At 34.3% G+C, this 19112-nt stretch overlaps 1 protein-coding gene across 2 annotated transcripts; it reads right to left on the minus strand.

The window, feature by feature from the left end:
- Window positions 1-9962: 9962 nt before the first annotated feature.
- LOC110033300 (adenine phosphoribosyltransferase 3-like) lies at window positions 9963-16954 on the minus strand. 2 transcript variants are annotated; one of them, XM_020737226.1, is made up of 7 exons: window positions 16426-16954; window positions 16150-16260; window positions 13534-13626; window positions 13023-13172; window positions 11628-11686; window positions 11088-11168; window positions 9963-10242 (listed from the first exon to the last, which is right to left on the minus strand). In XM_020737226.1, the coding sequence occupies exons 1-6, from the start codon at window positions 16511-16513 to the stop codon at window positions 11115-11117; spliced, it is 555 nt and encodes a 184-aa protein (XP_020592885.1). In that variant the 5' UTR covers window positions 16514-16954; the 3' UTR covers window positions 9963-10242; window positions 11088-11114. The 2 variants fall into 2 exon arrangements, with proteins under 2 accessions (XP_020592885.1, XP_020592884.1); XM_020737225.1 differs by lacking the exon at window positions 9963-10242 and having other exon boundaries at window positions 10889-11168; window positions 16426-16952.
- Between the last annotated feature and the right edge of the window lie 2158 nt (window positions 16955-19112).

Raw genomic sequence — 19112 nt, forward strand, 5'->3', positions numbered from 1 at the left:
TAAATTAATAATAATAATATATTAATATACTAATAAGGGTGCAAAATATTATTATCAAAATAAACTTTGTCATTCAATTCAATTGGTACAACAAATAAAGGTGCATTTGGGGCAGCTTGTGCATTTCGGGATAAACTGCTTATCCTGAAAAGCGGCCCGCGAACGCGGCTTGCGAGCGGGCCGCGGGATTCGGTTCGCAGCCTACGTTTAGTGTAAAAACTCAAACGCTGTTTCGAATAAACTAGCGAAACGCGAGAACTAAATAGTACGGCGACATTTTGAAAAGACCATCCGTACTTATAAGTTGCCCCAAACGGGCCCTTTAAGTCAAATATGCACGCCCTTTTATTAAAATTTCAAGATTCTATTAAACCAGAATACAACCAAATTATACTGCAATTCTATTTTATTTTAATTTACCTATTATCTGGTTGATACAATTATACATATTATGTAGTTCATTTTTTTTTTGGATTAACAAATCTCTCAAGCAATCCATCCATATCGGTCGCATGCATATCCCTAACCTTGAGTTAAGGCAATAAAAGCATGATCAATCATTTTTAGATGATAAGAGAATAAAATGACTCATCTTGGCAAAATACCAGCATGGAGAAGTTAGCTTAGTCACTCGTTATCACCACCTGGATTTAGATCATATTTCTTGGCACATATCATTCGGGTCAACGCTAGTTATCTTTTAAAGGTCATGCATTGAAAGATGAAATGTTTTAAAGAATCATATGTTTACTGAAGCTCGACAAGTTTCCAATCACTTATAATGACAAGAACTGCATAATCAAGGCACAAATATTCAATAACATCATCTATCTTAAGGAATTAACAAATCTGATATTTAAGAGGACACGCATTGGAGACTCTTCATTAATGGTGTATATGGGGCTTATGGAGTCATGGATGGTATTGTGCTCAAAATCCCAACAAGGATAACACTCCCACATTTACTCATGCTTTTTTTCTTGGTGATCAATGAATATCTCGAATATAATACTTTAATGGCCAATCTAAGATTTTGTATACGTCGTAGTGGTTAGTTGTGACGATGCACGTAGGCTATAGAGGTTGGAATTGGGGGTTGCATGATTTATGATAAAGTATGTGGGTCGCAGAGGCCTGAATTGAAAGTTGTACTATCAGTGATAACACATGTAGGCTGCAGAGGCCAAATTTAGAAGTTGGGCATGTTATGGACCACGAATGTTGTAATTGGTCACATAGATCATAGTGGTAAGCTATGATGATGTACGTGGCAGAAGTCGGGAGTTGCACAGGTCGTAAGCAACATAGATCGTAATTGGTTAAGCAGGCCTTACTGGTGAGCTATGACGACGTTCGTAAGTCGCAGAGGCTAGAATTAGGAGCTTTAGGATTCTAGATAAATCCATGGTCTTTAGAGGACATCATTACACCATATGTTAGGTGTGTGGTTATATCATCATTGAGGTATGTCGTTATACCGTGTATTAGACTATGTAATGCTCCATCGGGTGCCTTCACTATTCCGCAACATACGTTTGGATTTCGCAATGAGCATTGTAACTTCACAAGATACTTCGTTACAAGGTGCAAGTGGCAATTGATGGTGGTCGACCATGGGTGGTAGGTGGTGGTCGATGATGATTGGGGATTGCAAGAGCGGGAGGAATTCACTAGATCTTTGTTGAGAAACGATGCTAACCTTCAGCTTCTTCAAGCTCTAATCTTTTTCTGGCTCCAGGTCCAGGCCCTTTCTCAAGATGGAGTAAGGCTCTATTTATATAGTCTAGATCACAAATAAGGAAGGAATCAAGATCACTCAGATCGAATGGCTCGAGGAGGTTCCCTCAATCAAAAGATGTTTTGTGAGCATTTAAGTGCTTCGATGAAGTCAGAATTGATTGCTCTTGGAATTGTTAGATTTTTCATGGAGAGACACTCAATTTAACTATAAGTTTGTCATATTTTGAATTTGTCAGACCTTCCAATTATGCACTATAAGCTTTCAAAAGCATTTAATGGCTTGATTTGGGCTTAATTTAACTAAGATCGGACTAGCTTTGGTATTATTGAGATCATCTCGTTAAACCAGTCAGTTTGACTAAGTTTGTTGAATTCAGAGTTTTAAATGATTTTTCGTCAAAATTTGTAACTTTTTTACTGAAAAAAAAATGTCTCAAAATTCATATCATGCCTCGAGATTTGTGTCAGAAAATGAAATTGTTAATGGCGTATCAAGGCTCCATGTCTTTTATTTCAACTTCTAACCCATTCTCAACCATGCTTAAGGATGAGTAGTAGGCTAGAGCATTTACCATGCAAAAATACACATACATAATAAAGAAGATCAACGAGTTACAGTATTTTAGTATGACAAGACAATCTGTGACAAGACAACCTGAGATCAAAATTAAATCGTTAACTTTCGTCAAATTTTTGGCTGCTTAATGTATGCTATGGTATGTACTCGTCCTGATTTGGCTCATGCTGTTAGTCAAGTCTGCAAATACATGGCTAAACCTGGAAGGCGACATTGGGAAGCAGTCAAGTGGATTTTCAGGTATCTGAAGGGTACTGTAGAACATGGAATTATTTTTGGCAGTCAGAGGAATGAAGGTTCGTCAATGAGTTTGTGTTCGATTCGTTCGATGAGTAAACGACACGAACGTGAACAAATTTTTTGTGTTCGGTCAGTTAAACAAACCAAAAACGAACAGTGATGCGTTCATTCGTGTTTGAATCGCTATTGTTCTAAATATAAAATAATTTGAAATAATTATATATAAAAAAATTATCATATTTTAAAAAATTAAATTTTATAAATTATAATATATAATAAATTAATAATAATAATATATTAATATACTAATAAGGGTGCAAAATATTATTATCAAAATAAACTTTGTCATTCAATTCAATTGGTACAACAAATAAAGGTGCATTTGGGGCAGCTTGTGCATTTCGGGATAAACTGCTTATCCTGAAAAGCGGCCCGCGAACGCGGCTTGCGAGCGGGCCGCGGGATTCGGTTCGCAGCCTACGTTTAGTGTAAAAACTCAAACGCTGTTTCGAATAAACTAGCGAAACGCGAGAACTAAATAGTACGGCGACATTTTGAAAAGACCATCCGTACTTATAAGCTGCCCCAAACGGGCCCTTTAAGTCAAATACGCACGCCCTTTTATTAAAATTTCAAGATTCTATTAAACCAGAATACAACCAAATTATACTGCAATTCTATTTTATTTTAATTTACCTATTATCTGGTTGATACAATTATACATATTATGTAGTTCATTTTTTTTTTGGATTAACAAATCTCTCAAGCAATCCATCCATATCGGTCGCATGCATATCCCTAACCTTGAGTTAAGGCAATAAAAGCATGATCAATCATTTTTAGATGATAAGAGAATAAAATGACTCATCTTGGCAAAATACCAGCATGGAGAAGTTAGCTTAGTCACTCGTTATCACCACCTGGATTTAGATCATATTTCTTGGCACATATCATTCGGGTCAACGCTAGTTATCTTTTAAAGGTCATGCATTGAAAGATGAAATGTTTTAAAGAATCATATGTTTACTGAAGCTCGACAAGTTTCCAATCACTTATAATGACAAGAACTGCATAATCAAGGCACAAATATTCAATAACATCATCTATCTTAAGGAATTAACAAATCTGATATTTAAGAGGACACGCATTGGAGACTCTTCATTAATGGTGTATATGGGGCTTATGGAGTCATGGATGGTATTGTGCTCAAAATCCCAACAAGGATAACACTCCCACATTTACTCATGCTTTTTTCTTGGTGATCAATGAATATCTCGAATATAATGCTTTAATGGCCAATCTAAGATTTTGTATACGTCGTAGTGGTTAGTTGTGACGATGCACGTAGGCTATAGAGGTTGGAATTGGGGGTTGCATGATTTATAATAAAGTATGTGGGCTATAGAGGTTGGAATTGGGGGTTGCATGATTTATGATAAAGTATGTGGGTCGCAGAGGCCTGAATTGAAAGTTGTACTATCAGTGATAACACATGTAGGCTGCAGAGGCCAAATTTAGAAGTTGGGCATGTTATGGACCACGAATGTTGTAATTGGTCACATAGATCATAGTGGTAAGCTATGATGATGTACGTGGCAGAAGTCGGGAGTTGCACAGGTCGTAAGCAACATAGATCGTAATTGGTTAAGCAGGCCTTACTGGTGAGCTATGACGACGTTCGTAAGTCGCAGAGGCTAGAATTAGGAGCTTTAGGATTCTAGATAAATCCATGGTCTTTAGAGGACATCATTACACCATATGTTAGGTGTGTGGTTATATCATCATTGAGGTATGTCGTTATACCGTGTATTAGACTATGTAATGCTCCATCGGGTGCCTTCACTATTCCGCAACATACGTTTGGATTTCGCAATGAGCATTGTAACTTCACAAGATACTTCGTTACAAGGTGCAAGTGGCAATCGATGGTGGTCGACCATGGGTGGTAGGTGGTGGTTGATGATGATTGGCGATTGCAAGAGCGGGAGGAATTCACCAGATCTTTGTTGAGAAACGATGTATGTCGTTATACCGTGTATTAGACTATGTAATGCTCCATCGGGTGCCTTCACTATTCCGCAACATACGTTTGGATTTCGCAATGAGCATTGTAACTTCACAAGATACTTCGTTACAAGGTGCAAGTGGCAATTGATGGTGGTCGACCATGGGTGGTAGGTGGTGGTCGATGATGATTGGGGATTGCAAGAGCGGGAGGAATTCACTAGATCTTTGTTGAGAAACGATGCTAACCTTCAGCTTCTTCAAGCTCTAATCTTTTTCTGGCTCCAGGTCCAGGCCCTTTCTCAAGATGGAGTAAGGCTCTATTTATATAGTCTAGATCACAAATAAGGAAGGAATCAAGATCACTCAGATCGAATGGCTCGAGGAGGTTCCCTCAATCAAAAGATGTTTTGTGAGCATTTAAGTGCTTCGATGAAGTCAGAATTGATTGCTCTTGGAATTGTTAGATTTTTCATGGAGAGACACTCAATTTAACTATAAGTTTGTCATATTTTGAATTTGTCAGACCTTCCAATTATGCACTATAAGCTTTCAAAAGCATTTAATGGCTTGATTTGGGCTTAATTTAACTAAGATTGGACCAGCTTTGGTATTATTGAGATCATCTCGTCAAACCAGTCAGTTTGACTAAGTTTGTTGAATTCAGAGTTTTAAATGATTTTTCGTCAAAATTTGTAACTTTTTTACTGAAAAAAAAATGTCTCAAAATTCATATCATGCCTCGAGATTTGTGTCAGAAAATGAAATTGTTAATGGCGTATCAAGGCTCCATGTCTTTTATTTCAACTTCTAACCCATTCTCAACCATGCTTAAGGATGAGTAGTAGGCTAGAGCATTTACCATGCAAAAATACACATACATAATAAAGAAGATCAATGAGTTACAGTATTTTAGTATGACAAGACAATCTGTGACAAGACAACCTGAGATCAAAATTAAATCGTTAACTTTCGTCAAATTTAACAACACCAAAAAGATGAATAGATAATCTTTGCCAACTTAAACCACCCTCAACATCAATGAACATGGTGCAATAGAAGTCGATTGCATCCTTAGTTGGGTTGACCCAAGCATTGAGCATTTATCAAATAGCAAAATTCCAACAAAAGCCAAAGAACCTCAAATATTCATGATATTGGTCATTATGTAAATCCAGGTAGAATGTCAACTCTTTTGAAGATCAATCTTCTTGACTAAATCTTAAGTACATTATAAAAGAAAAAATCACTAATATCCTGAAGAAGGTTCATTCTTACAACTGTCCAAACCATTTAGGTGCAAGAATAATCACCATTAAAACCCATGCTAAAGGTATCGATATGGCCAACCTTAAAAGGGAACTTCTCAAGAAGATGCATTAATTTAAAAAATTTTAAATACTTTAACTACAATACCACATTGATAGAAATGGATCACAACCCTTAGTCGTGTTTGTTATTTAAGAATGGCCCTACTCGACCCATTCGTCTTGAGGATTTATTGATGATACATCCAAATCATAATCGACGACTTTATAAAGTGAATAAAAGGCAAAGCATATACCATTCAATCTTCTTTTGGATAAGAACTCAACAATGGGGGACAAATATAATGATGTCATATAAAATTATTTGTATGTTTAAAAAGCTAATGACCAAGATTCTCTCAGTATGGATGAGGTTAAGTAAAAAACAGTGAAATTTGATAAAGCCAACATCAACAAAATGTTTCCTTATAAATGACCTCATCCTTTAACAATTGAAGTTGCATTGAGAGGATCTATATAAAAAAAAACATAAGGGTGTGTTTGGGGCAGCATCGTTGAAGCGGTGAATAATCGCACTGCAAAATTGCACTATTTGGGACGGCGTTCATGACGACTTTCTCAATTTTTCGACCATGAAATTAGGCATTAGCAGACCTCGGAGTTTTATGTGTGATCCACCTTTCTCGTGTTTCGACATCTTCTCTTCTACTCTCCCCACATTACCATTCCCTCATTTCTGAACTCATTGCTCAATTGCCCTTATCTATCCAGGCGTGTCTCCTCTAAAGGTATTAAAGAATAAACTTTGAAGATATTTCTCTTTTCGTTCTCATTATTCTTCTCACTTTCATTCGGATTCAAACACTCAGGGCTCAACTCCTCCCGCACCTCCTCTTCTATTATGTGATTTTATGAGGATTTTGTTGCATTTATTGTTTTCATTCAATTTTGATTGAGAAGCTTTTGTTGTACGGGTGTTTAGTGAGTGTTTTGTGGTCCATGGGTTGTTGAGTGCCCTATGCTCTTAGGATTTAGCATGAGAAACTTTTGGTGTTTGTTTTTATGCTACTAGTGCCATAACTTTGGGTTTATGATAAAAAATTGGTCTTGGGTTGGTCGTTCCTTTGGTTTAAGATGACAATTTGGTCTTTTTAGGGTTGTGTGTTTGAATTTATGATGAAGGTATGATATGCAATGAGGTTATGTTGTTCTTTAGGTTTACGATGACTGTGCTCTTTTTTGGGTTTGTTGCCATCTGGGTTTATTTTCAAATGCTAAGAAGGCTATGCTAAGAGTTCCTTGTATGGAATTATGAGGAATGCTTGTTGTTTTATGGGGTTAAGCTGAAAGTTTTGTGTTCGTTTGAGTTTTTGATTACCGAAAATATTGTGTTATTCGGGTATATGTTGTGTTTATGAGGAGAGCTTTAGGTTTGGATTCGATGAATACGGTTAGTGTGATATCATTAGTGGATTTGATTACTAATGAATATCCTTCAGAGAGTGAATTAATATATTCTCATTACAAAGTGTATTTATCATATGCTATCCTAAGGATTTGAAATTGGAGTTTGAATCGATATTTTTATTTGGAGGGTTATGATAAGTCACATGCATTAAGGATCTTGTAGATGGCCAATATGAAACCATGGTTTTTTATATATATGAGTTTGCCCTTAAATATTCTAAGGCAACCAAGATCTCTTTTTTCATAGGTCATCTGTCTTATTCTGATTATCTGATGTCAGATTATTTATATTTTTACATTGACTCTAAGTCTTGATTTTATTTCCTAATCAAAATTTATGTTTTCATTTATAAGGATAGAAGATAGACTTATATTTCAAATTTTTATAACTTATATTTTCTCACATTTCTGTTTACTATTTCATAACTAGTGAGCTGAAATGGGAAAATCAAAAGGGGTTTGGCCTACCACATGGGATAAAGAAGTTGTGTTTTTCTTTTGTTATGTATGTCTAAAAGAGCTAAATCTAGGAAATCGACATTCAACACATTTCAATAAAGAAGACCGGAAGAATATAATTCAAAACATTCGTGAGAAAACTAGAAAAGAATATGAAAGGAGTCCGCTAGAAATTAAGTGGGTCCATATAAAAAAATTGGAAACTATGGAAAGAATTGAAACGTTGGTCAATCGGATTGGTCTGGGACTACAAAAATAAGACTATAGATGCTTCAATTGAATGATGGAAGGGAAATTAGAAGTGAAGTTACTTTTTCTTATTTCTATGCTCTATAACGTTTTTAGAACGTGCATGATGATATGATTATCAGTCACTACACTAAAATATTGGTTGTCCCTAATGCAAAAAAAATTCAAACTTTGTGGAATTGATCTAGAACTTTAGGAGAAGTTTGATATGACTTTCGGTGGATTCCTTGCCACTAGTGTCCATGCATGGGCTTCGGGTAACGAAGCCCCAACTAACATGGATATCCAGGAAGTTTCTCAACAAGAAATAATTCAAATAATCCTGAGAGCGGTTCGTACCAAACCACAACTAAGTGCACTACATCAGGTAATACAATATTGAACTTGGCATAAGAAAAAAGAAAGCCAATGGAGCATTTTTCCTAAGGGGTCAAATTACTAAACTTGTTGCAACATGTTCAAATTTGTCTTATGATCCAAGTTCATCATGTGAACATCCTTCTACTTAGGATGCTATCAGAATGCTTGAGATGATCCTTGAAGCATATGATTACATTCAAATGTATTTATTCTCTAGTAAGTTACTTGAGGACCCAATTAAAAGAGAGGTGTTCAAGTTGATTGTAGTTGAACGAAAGGTTCATTACCTCATGTTTTTCTATGAAAGCCAATATGATTAAAAAAAAATTTATGGTTAAGGATTTTCAGTTCGTAGCGATTTAAGATTATCGAACTTTCATTCTTATTATAGTCAGACTCTAATGTGTTGTTTTACATATATCTATATTGTGATTATAAATTCCTCCGAACTTTTTTTTTATTTATGCATTATAATGAAATGTTTTATCTTTGTATTAGTTAAGAGTAGTTCTAGTTTATGCTCTTCATTAAAATGGTGCTTGATGAATTTTTATGCTTGACCACAAGAAAGAGCTTCATAAGGTCAAGATTATTGTTGTATGTTTAATTAATGAGTAATATGAAACATGCATTTGTAAAACTCCCTCAATGACATGAATTTACATTGGATATAAATGGATTGTGGAGCTATTTGCAGGAAACAAAGAGATGTCATAGTTATGCTTCATATGTCCAAAATAGTATTTATTGTTCTTTTACAAGATTTGTAAATTTATCATGATCTCCAAAGCTCTTCAAGAACAACGTTAAGCGAATTATTAGGGATAAAAACTATATATATTATCACACTATGAGTCAATAAGGGTAGCATGTGAGTGCTTTCAACATTCACCTGAAATAATTAGTACATATTTCAGCATTGGTATAGATGCTCCGGTATGCATGTCATCTGCTAATGTAAAGGAGCTAGATACTATTTTTCATAATAAATTTCTTGAGATAAAAAATGATTATCGTTATGTCCTACTTCAAGGTAAACTCAAAGCTATAAATTTATATAATTTTCTTAGCTTATTGAATGTGCTTAACAAAATAGCTTGTGATATAAGATTGCATTGGGGTCATTAATGGAACACATGTGAATGCCCGTGTCCCTAAAGATAAGGTGGCTTATATCGAAATGTGTGACTCACCGACGTAAAATGCTATGAAAGTTTGTGAATTTAACATGTGTTTCACATTTCACATGGCTGGATGGAAAGTGTGCATGATAGTCGTATATTCAAATTTCTAATACACTCCCAATAATATAAATTTCTTATGCCACCTTTAGGTAGTTTATAATTGCACATGAAGTATATATTTCTTTAGAAGGAATATTAAATAGTAGATCTTATGTGTGATTTAGTAGGGAAGTACTATCTTGTAGATGTCGGGTATTCAATGAATCAAAATATCACACCCCATATTTTAGAAGTAGTCGGGACGTTCAGGTAGAAAGAAAATATATAACAAATGACACTCCTCATCACATGGTGTTATCGAGAGGGTTTTGGTGCTTTGAAGAAGAAATATATTATTCTAACAGACATGCCCACGTAACTATTTAGCAAACAAATCAAAATAGTAGCAAAGACTATGGCATTACATAATTATATACAAAGGCAACCTTCAAATTATAACATTGAATTTAATAATTTAGAGGCATATCACATGATCCACATGATGCTTATGAATACAGGGTTGGTCAGAAAGTAATGAATATCGATGCTGACATTTCGCTTACCCCTCTACCACTTTGATTGAACTATCTCACTCCATTTTAGAGAAAATCAAATGACCTAGTCCAGTTCAGCCATGTCTCTTGTTCTTGATTCCCTAGTGAGATTTTATCAAATTTTACTAGATTAATTGGGATCCCATAATTTTTATAGCTAAAAAAAGATACTTTTAATGACAACCACTAGAATAAAAGGTGCATCAACAAAGATTAAAAAGTTGCATTCCATCATGGCAAATGTCAAAACGATGAGTTACATCCTCTCATAATAGTTACAAGTCACAACCAATTATGATAACTATGAAATCACATCCATTCCCGATCTATCGACCCACTCCTATAGCTAACAAATTTTTACTCCATTGCATAAAATAACATAACGAAATTAAACTAAATAAAACTGGATGACCCAATAATCATAAATATTTACAAAGATTTGCACCTTAACCAAGTCAATATTAATAAAAAATAGTCAGCATTGATGATGACTGATTAATTAGTAAAAGCTGATACACATGTATTTGCAGAGTCATGATTGAGCCAATCACTCCTTAAAGATAGAATGAAATGATGTACATAATCAATGTCTTCATTTTCCCTCACCAAGTACAGTCATATATTCAAAAAGTCAGTCTTTACAATTTAGTTTCTTTAAGTTCATTATTTTTTCTAAACCATAGTATCATCACAATTTAGCTGAGTTGGTTATACATAACCTCCTCTCCCAAAGAAATATGAAGGAAAAATGTTCACAATATACCCCCTAATTTAAACAAAAAATAATTCATTTCAGAGAATCAGTTAATAGAGGACAAATAAATATAGGGAGGATCAGATAGGATGCTAAATAACAAAATTCAATACATTCATGTAAATATTGACGCTGGCTTCCATATCGGCTAATCTAAATGAATTCTCCAAGGTACAAGTAGTATATTATTACCAGCAGAAGGAGAGAAGGCAAATACCATCAATGAGATTCCACCAGAACATATAATGGCTTGCCATTCAGCTTTTGACGGCCCTGCACATCCAGAAAAATGAACTTTGTATTGCAATTTGTAAAGGATAAAAAAGCAATGGCCTCCCCATTTTCCTACCAAAGGCCAACTCCTTGTGAAAATGAGTCTGCACCCTGAGTGAGCTCATGTATTTACATGTTCAGAGTAATATATTTATATAATTTGCTGATTTCAATAATAAAAAAACAAATGCCAATTTTGTAGCGGTCAGGGGGGAGGGGGAATTAAAAAAAATGGAAAAAAACAGGAGAATAGAATGGAAAGGAGATGGATGAGAAATTATAGAGAGCAAATATGCAGTCATTAGCAAGTGTATGTACGCACAAACGCAGATAAATGATTTTATATGCGGATATATAGATGAAGTTATATGATTAGGAATTAACAAAAACACACACACCCCCTTGTGTGCTTCCAAATGCATGAATAAAAAGAGTAGGCAATAAAATTTTGTCATGTACCTTAAGTTCAGGCAATTCAATGACACAAGCACATTCCACAACTACAGCCCCTGCACGTTCTGCAAAGAGATTGTAACAACATTAAAGTTCAAAAAATTTAGAAGCAGAGATGGTTGCATGAAGCAACAAAGTGAAATAATGAAAATGATCACTTCTTACTAAAGCATAAAATAATTTAAATGCTAATAGATAGCATATCACTGCAGAATTATTTAGTTTAAATTTCATAAATATCAGCTAAAGGAAAATAGTCTTCCATATATGCTCAGAAATCACACGGACGCCCACCAAAGATTATGCAAAAGTCCCTAGTTTAATAAGTTAAGAAGTTCGGATTAGCATGACTGTAAAAGTTGTTTGTGCATATTATTGAAATAATCCCTATTATTTACACATTTAAAAGTTCTATAATCATATTACAAATATAACATTCAGAAGGAAATACATCCATTAATAACCTACTGCAAAGATAAATTAGACACGTGATTTCCTTTTTAATGAGAAACAGGGAAGAAAATCAATTCTTCCACTATACCGTGAAATATGGCAACTTGTTTCGCAGAACATTCTATATTCCAAAATTTATAAAAATTGAAGGAAACATCATTAGGAAAGTGGTTTAATTTCATATGCTGCTTATGCCCTCAAAATTAAAAGAAAGCCAATGATTTCAGTTCTAGCAATCCCCAACTGAAATAAAGAAATCTAAGAAGCCATTAACACTTTGTAAAATTCATATTAAAAAAAAAATCTCAATATTTTATAGAACATGCATTAAATTTGATTTTATATTCATTAAATTGTCTTATTATTTCTTATATGAAAGGCTAGAATTTCTCTGTGTGAAGTGTAAAATGAAATCATAATCAAGTAAAATATTTTAAAATAACATTACCTCATTCTCATTGTTATGTCAAGCTTCTGGTGTGAGACCATCAATAATGCTTTTATTCTTATAGTTTTGAGACACTGTTACTTTATTCTGGCTGGGCCTCATCGTTTGAGTTTTGATTGAAACCAAGATCCTCTCTTGCAGTTATTTAGATGAAGAGTAATTCAACTTGAAATTTCAATAAATTTAATTTATGGGCAGCTTAAAATCTCGTTTTTCTATTTATTATTTAATGTTTTCTTTTTATTTTATTTATGTTTCTTTTTGAAAATAGATATGTGGCTTGGGAGTTTAAGCTTCCAACCAAGAGGCCTTAGGATTGAGGCCTTACATATTGGATGTGCATGAATTTGCGATTAAATTTGATCAAAAATCCAATAAAAAAAAACCATCATGTATCACCTAACACCACATGATGGAGAATTAGTTTAATAAATACAAATCCAAATAGTAGAATAAAGCTAATGTTAATGCTGATATGGTATAAACTATAAACTACGTACCAAGCAAATTTATGGCAGCGCAGAGAGTTCCACCGGTTGCAACCAAATCATCAACAACTAAAGCAAGTTCACCAGGTTGAACAGCTCCAACATGCATTTCAAGGCAGTCGGATCCATATTCAAGAGTATACTTCTCTGAGATTACTTCACCTACAAATTTTCAAAGCAAGGTTCAAAGGAACCTTTTTGAATAAAAATTGCAATATTTAAGGTTTAGATATTCTTCTTCACTGGGTGATAAGAAATGTTCAAGTATTTCTCTATCCATGGTGCATCCAGTGGCCATCATAACATGCAATTTTGAATTTAAATTTGAATACATAGGCATTAAGTGATATGAATAAATCTTCCTATTTGTTTATTAGAATATGACACAAAACAATATTAAATTTGATAAGTATAATTATATTATTTAAGAGCATAACAATCATATTATGCATTTCATTAGTCATACATTGGGACGAAAACTAAAACTATTTTACTTTAACTTTTGTACGTGATTATCATCTACCTGGCAGTTTACGCGGTTTTCTTAATGGTATAAACTTTGCACCAATTGCCAATGCAATAGGAGGACCAAATATGAAACCTCTTGCCTCAACACCTACATGAATTAGAATTCAAGTTTAATAAAATATGAATGATGGAGAATAAAAGTCTGCGGATCAGCCAAAAATAGTAAATAAATTGACAAAATCATGGATCCATTGTCATCTATGTCATAAATACAACATTGCTTCCTTTTACAGCAAGAGTGGAAGAAAATGACCTTCAAAAATGAAACTCAATTTGATAAGAGTAAAACCAGGATATTAACATCATGCACGCAAGCTTCACAACATTGCTTCCTTTTACAGCAAGAGTGGAAGAACATGACCTTCAAAAATGAAACTCAATTTGATAGAGTAAAACCAGGATATTACCATCATGCACGCAAGCTTAAAAAACGTATGTGCTATCAGTCTAAGGCTAAATTCTCACATTTTTATTGCAATATTCAACTGAGCTTATTTCATTGTAAATATTTCCTTTGTCTTGATGTGGACAAAGGAAATAATTAAGAATATAAATACCCTTTTCAAAAAAAAAAAAAAAAAACACCAAAATATTAATACAAAAACATAATGAAGTTTTTCTTTTGGTATTCCAAGAATAATGTCATTCATTAGTTTCACCTACACGCCATCAGTAATAATCATTTAGAAGCTTCATTTTTTTCATATATACAAACACTTAAAATTTGCTGAGAGTCAAATATAATTTTGGCCTGATAAATTACTCCAAAAAAAAGTTGTGACTACGGATAACGTGCTACTACTTTTCCATCAACATTAGTAGTCAAGTTGCATGTGGAATCTTCTTTTGGAGAAATAGCTTTACGTTGATGGATTGCTCCACGTGATGATAGAAATCTTGTCTTCATCTAACCACAAAGAGACACCACGATATGAAATTAAAAGTAGGAGACCCACTACATAACTTCTCACATGCTTTACCAGTTGGATAGCTATTAATGATGAATTCAACAAAGATGAATTATTTTAATCTTGTAAGCTTCTCAAAACATATCTGCAAAAATGACAGATGATCATTCATGATTCAGGATGTCATCATGTATTCTCATAATTCTCATCAGCTTTATCCCTTCTCATAGTTGACTATCATCCACAGGTTGTTCTGCATCTTCTCAAAAAATGGGCCCAACATCAATTAAACCAATATGTGTGGATTCGAAAGAAAACAAGTCTCCTATGTTAAAATAAAATATGATTGTGTTTTAAAATATTATTTGAGTTTTTTTAAAAATAAGTTGATTTGTTTTTAGAAAAATGCAGAAAAGATTGAAAAATACATTAAATGAGCAACGGCAGCAAAAAAAAAAAAAAAAAAGTGATCCATAACATCCTCTAATCCTTTTGGAAACAGCTGCCCATTTTCACTTATAAAATGATATGATATGGTCATGTGGCGTCTGAAAACATGATATAGTAAGCACAATCCTAATAAATTAATCAACTGCTTCATTATAATAACATAATTAGGTACATTGAACAACAGTAACTTTACATAAATGTCAAAGCAGAAGTTATTTATCTTGCAGCACCATCAAATTGCATCATAAGCTGATTGACCTGCATATAATCATAAACAATACTTTGTTGCCATAAAAGAAATTAATTGCATCACCAATACCTTGTATATTCGTCACACAATGCAGCCCTTAAGTTCTTAATTGTAAATTCGTGCAGCTCAAAAAAAAACAAAAATAAAACCCCTTTAAAAAAAAAGGTTTACATAAAATAACCCAAAAAAAAAAATTTGCTATAACACAACACTGTTTAAAATAGAAATTAACAAGAGCAAAATTACCACTGTTTAGAATCATTTTTCTAGCACTCCGGATAAATTTTCTGTCAAAACTTGCTGGCGCATTTTGTTTCTATTATTCCCATACAACATTATTACATCCACAACCCCAAATCACAATAGAACTTAAGCACTGTCTAGAATACATCTTATATAACTCCTAAAATTAAAATGTCCGCAAACATTAGAACTCAACAGAGTATAGATCCAAATGATTTACTTCAAGCAAAAGCAACAAGCCAAGAAATTATAAACTGTTACACAGCATGAAAATGACTGGATATGAAGATGAACAAGAAACTGTTACACAGCATGAAAATGACTGGATATGAAAATGAACAAGAAACTACAACAGGAAAACAGAATATAAGTTCCCATACGAGAATCCGCTGAACAGTGATAGCTTGAAAGCAAAAAGGGAAGAGAAAATGTTGCACAAAGAGTAGTAGCTTTCCAAAAAATTTAAAGGAGTGGGCACCAAAAGGCAATGTCAGCATCATGCCAGACACCTCCACAAAGAGAAGGAGAAGGCAACAAATTTAAAGAAATCCACACAGGTTATCAGATAGATACATTTCTACAACTATATATAAATATATTATATTATATATACTGCCACTGAGATTGTGATGCAGCCAATAAAAGAAAAATCTACCACAGCCTAAAAAGCACTGAGATCTTGAAAAATGGGAAGCTCTGGTTTATTAGAAGAGCAAGGCAATGAGGCATCGGAGAAGAAAGGGGGAGAAGAGATTATTACCTGCGACTGCGTTGATACCCTTTCCGGTGTAACGTTCCACGAACAAATCTACAGTGTTTTTGAACGCAATGGGATCAAGTAGCAGCGTAGTGATGTCTTTGAACATAATCCCTGAATTATAACGATAAATTTGTCTGATCAGCAACAAAGTTGCTATTTTAAGGAAAAGCAGGTCATCCAAGGAAAAGAATTTTGAAAAGCTGAAGGCGGGAACAGTGCTTTCATTGAATTTTAAAACAGAGAAATAAAATTGGAAACTTTAGAGTAAGAGGTGACCTGGTTTGGGGAAGTTGGGAACGACGCGAATGGCAGAAGCGATGCCTTCAAGGCGGGGGTCATTTTCCTTGTCTTTCCAGGCCGACATTGTTGTCGACGGAGATACAAGACAAAACCTTTTTTCCCTTATCTTGTTCTCTGTTGCTCTCCTTGGCTTAAAGCCTTTGAACAGGGTAGCAACAGAGACGGGAGAGAGGAGAAGCAGAGGAAAAGGTTTAAGCTTTTGAGAGAGAATAGTGGGTGAAAGGGTATTTATAGTGGATTGTTTCGAAGAGAGAGAGGCTTTAAAGCTAGGATCTAGGAACTTTTCGAGGAATAGAGAGGGAGGCCGGAGGACTCTCTGCACGAGAAATTAACAATAGTTAAAAGCGAATGAGGGAGGAAGGGACGGAGAGAGGGATTTAGGCAAACAGATCTCTCTTTGACCAGAGGATCTCTCCTTTGTCGAGCTTATTGTTGCTTTCCTCTCTAGTCAGATGTCTGCCTCTTATGGCAGCACAGTTTTATTTTATTTTTTTCACTTGGTTTTTTTCTTTGGTTTTGGTTGGAAAGGAAAGGAGAATAATTGGGAGGTGTAGCTTTAAGGTCATTTACATACATACCTCTCAATTCCTATGTGTTTATATATATTATAAGCGGTAACATTACTTTCAACTTGGTTTACCAAACTATATAACTTTAGCTTTTTTGGAACCTTCACCATTGTCTTTTCTCTTATATAGATATGTAATTTACTGTTGTGAGGTATCAGTTTGGCGCGGGTCTTATTGGTATCAGAGCTTCTCCTTGGGAGATAGTTGTATTGTTGCAATCAAGTAAGCTTCACATCTAGGGGTGTAAACGAACCGAACACGAACGAACAGCGGTCGTGTTCGTGTTCGGTTCGTTTGAAATCCGATACATATCACAAACATTCCTCCCTCTTTAAAGTTTTTGATCTCCCACCTCAAAACAAAATCAATCAACAACTGAAAATTATCAAGTATGACGTGCTCAGATCCTCAAAATATTCACTGCAAACGAATTTGTGAGTCTTCTTGATGGAAGTTACTCATGTCCTTCTAAGAGTTGTGAAGAAAATAACACTATCACCAAGAATCCTCAATTTCACATATGGAACTTAACAGATCATAACCTGATGGCAACATTATACTCAACGATTTCACCTACAGTTCTCCCTAATTTTCTCAATCCACCTACAACAGTAGCTATCTGGACAACATTAGAGTGTCGACAACAACCTACCAATAGATCTAGAGTGATTCAATTGAAAAATGAATTACATGATATTTCGATGAGGGATCATAAAATGGTGCAACACAAAACTGAGATCAAAACTCTAGTGGATCACATTACTGCGGCTGGTTCAAATCTAGATCAAAAGGATGTAATTTTATACATTCTCAATGCCCTTCAAGCATCATATAATGCATTTAAGACGGCAATCAGAACTCAACTTCAATCAACATCTTTTGATGATCTATACTCTCTCCTATGTAGTGAGGAGATTAATATCAATGTTGAAATCACCAAGACTAACTCATCAACTGAGGTTCAAATGGCTCTCACAGCCTCAAGGGCTTTAAAATTTTATAAATTTTTAATATATATATAATATTTATTTTTAAAGGATCGGTCTACAATATAGGCAGAGGAAGAAATATGGCCTCAAGTTCTCGAGGAAACTCAAGGAAAGGAGCTTGGGGATCTCGTCAACCAAATTGTTCCAATATAATATGTCAAATTTGTAATAAAACAAGACATTCAGCCTCCATTTGTTGTCATGGAGCAAATCTAGAGTACACTCCAACTATCCAACCCCAAGCACTTCAAGTGACATCAAAAGAATGGATACTAGACTCCGGAGCTACAAAACATTTTACGTCAGAAATCAGTCACCTCAAGCAACCTCATGTCTATCAAGGAGAAAAAACAAGTACAAGTGGGCAATGGACACTCTGTCTCAATTGAGCACAAGAGAGATAAAATTCTTCCAACCCAAAACGATAAGGTAACAATATCACAAATGCATCAAGTTCCTTTGTTATCTCACAATTTATTTTTTTGTTCACAAACTAACCAAGGATAATAACTTCATTGTCTCCTTTGATTATTCTAGTTTTTCAATAGATAATCCATAGACTCAATGGGTTCTTTTATAGGGTCTCAATTCTAATTGCCTCTATTCTATCCTCACATATATGCATTTTCCAACAACTCTAACTACAACTCTCTCTAAAGTACAAAATTCTGAGCTATGGCACTGAAGATTAGGACATCCACATCATGATATTATAACTAACATCTCCAACAGTAAGAAGATACACATATCATCTACTCCAACATTCTACAGTATTTGTAATCTTACTAAGGGTCACAAACAACCTTTTGAAAATACAAATTATTAAAATTGATCCATAGTGATGTATGGGATTCTTCCCCAATTCCTTCTTATCAAGGTTATAGATATCATATTTCCTTTGTTGATGACTATTCTAATTTTTTTTTGGGTTTTCCTTATGCACAGTAAATGTGAAACAACTCAAGTAACTAAAACATTTATTCTTCTTTTTCAACACCAATTTAACACAAAAATAAAAATTCTTTGCTCAGATGGTGGAGCGAAATACAATAATTACTCCTTAAACCAATTCCTTGTTCGAAATGGTATACTTCATCAATATTTG

Source organism: Phalaenopsis equestris, unplaced genomic scaffold, assembly GCF_001263595.1.
Source record: "Phalaenopsis equestris unplaced genomic scaffold, ASM126359v1 Scaffold001127, whole genome shotgun sequence".
NCBI lineage: Eukaryota > Viridiplantae > Streptophyta > Magnoliopsida > Asparagales > Orchidaceae > Phalaenopsis > Phalaenopsis equestris.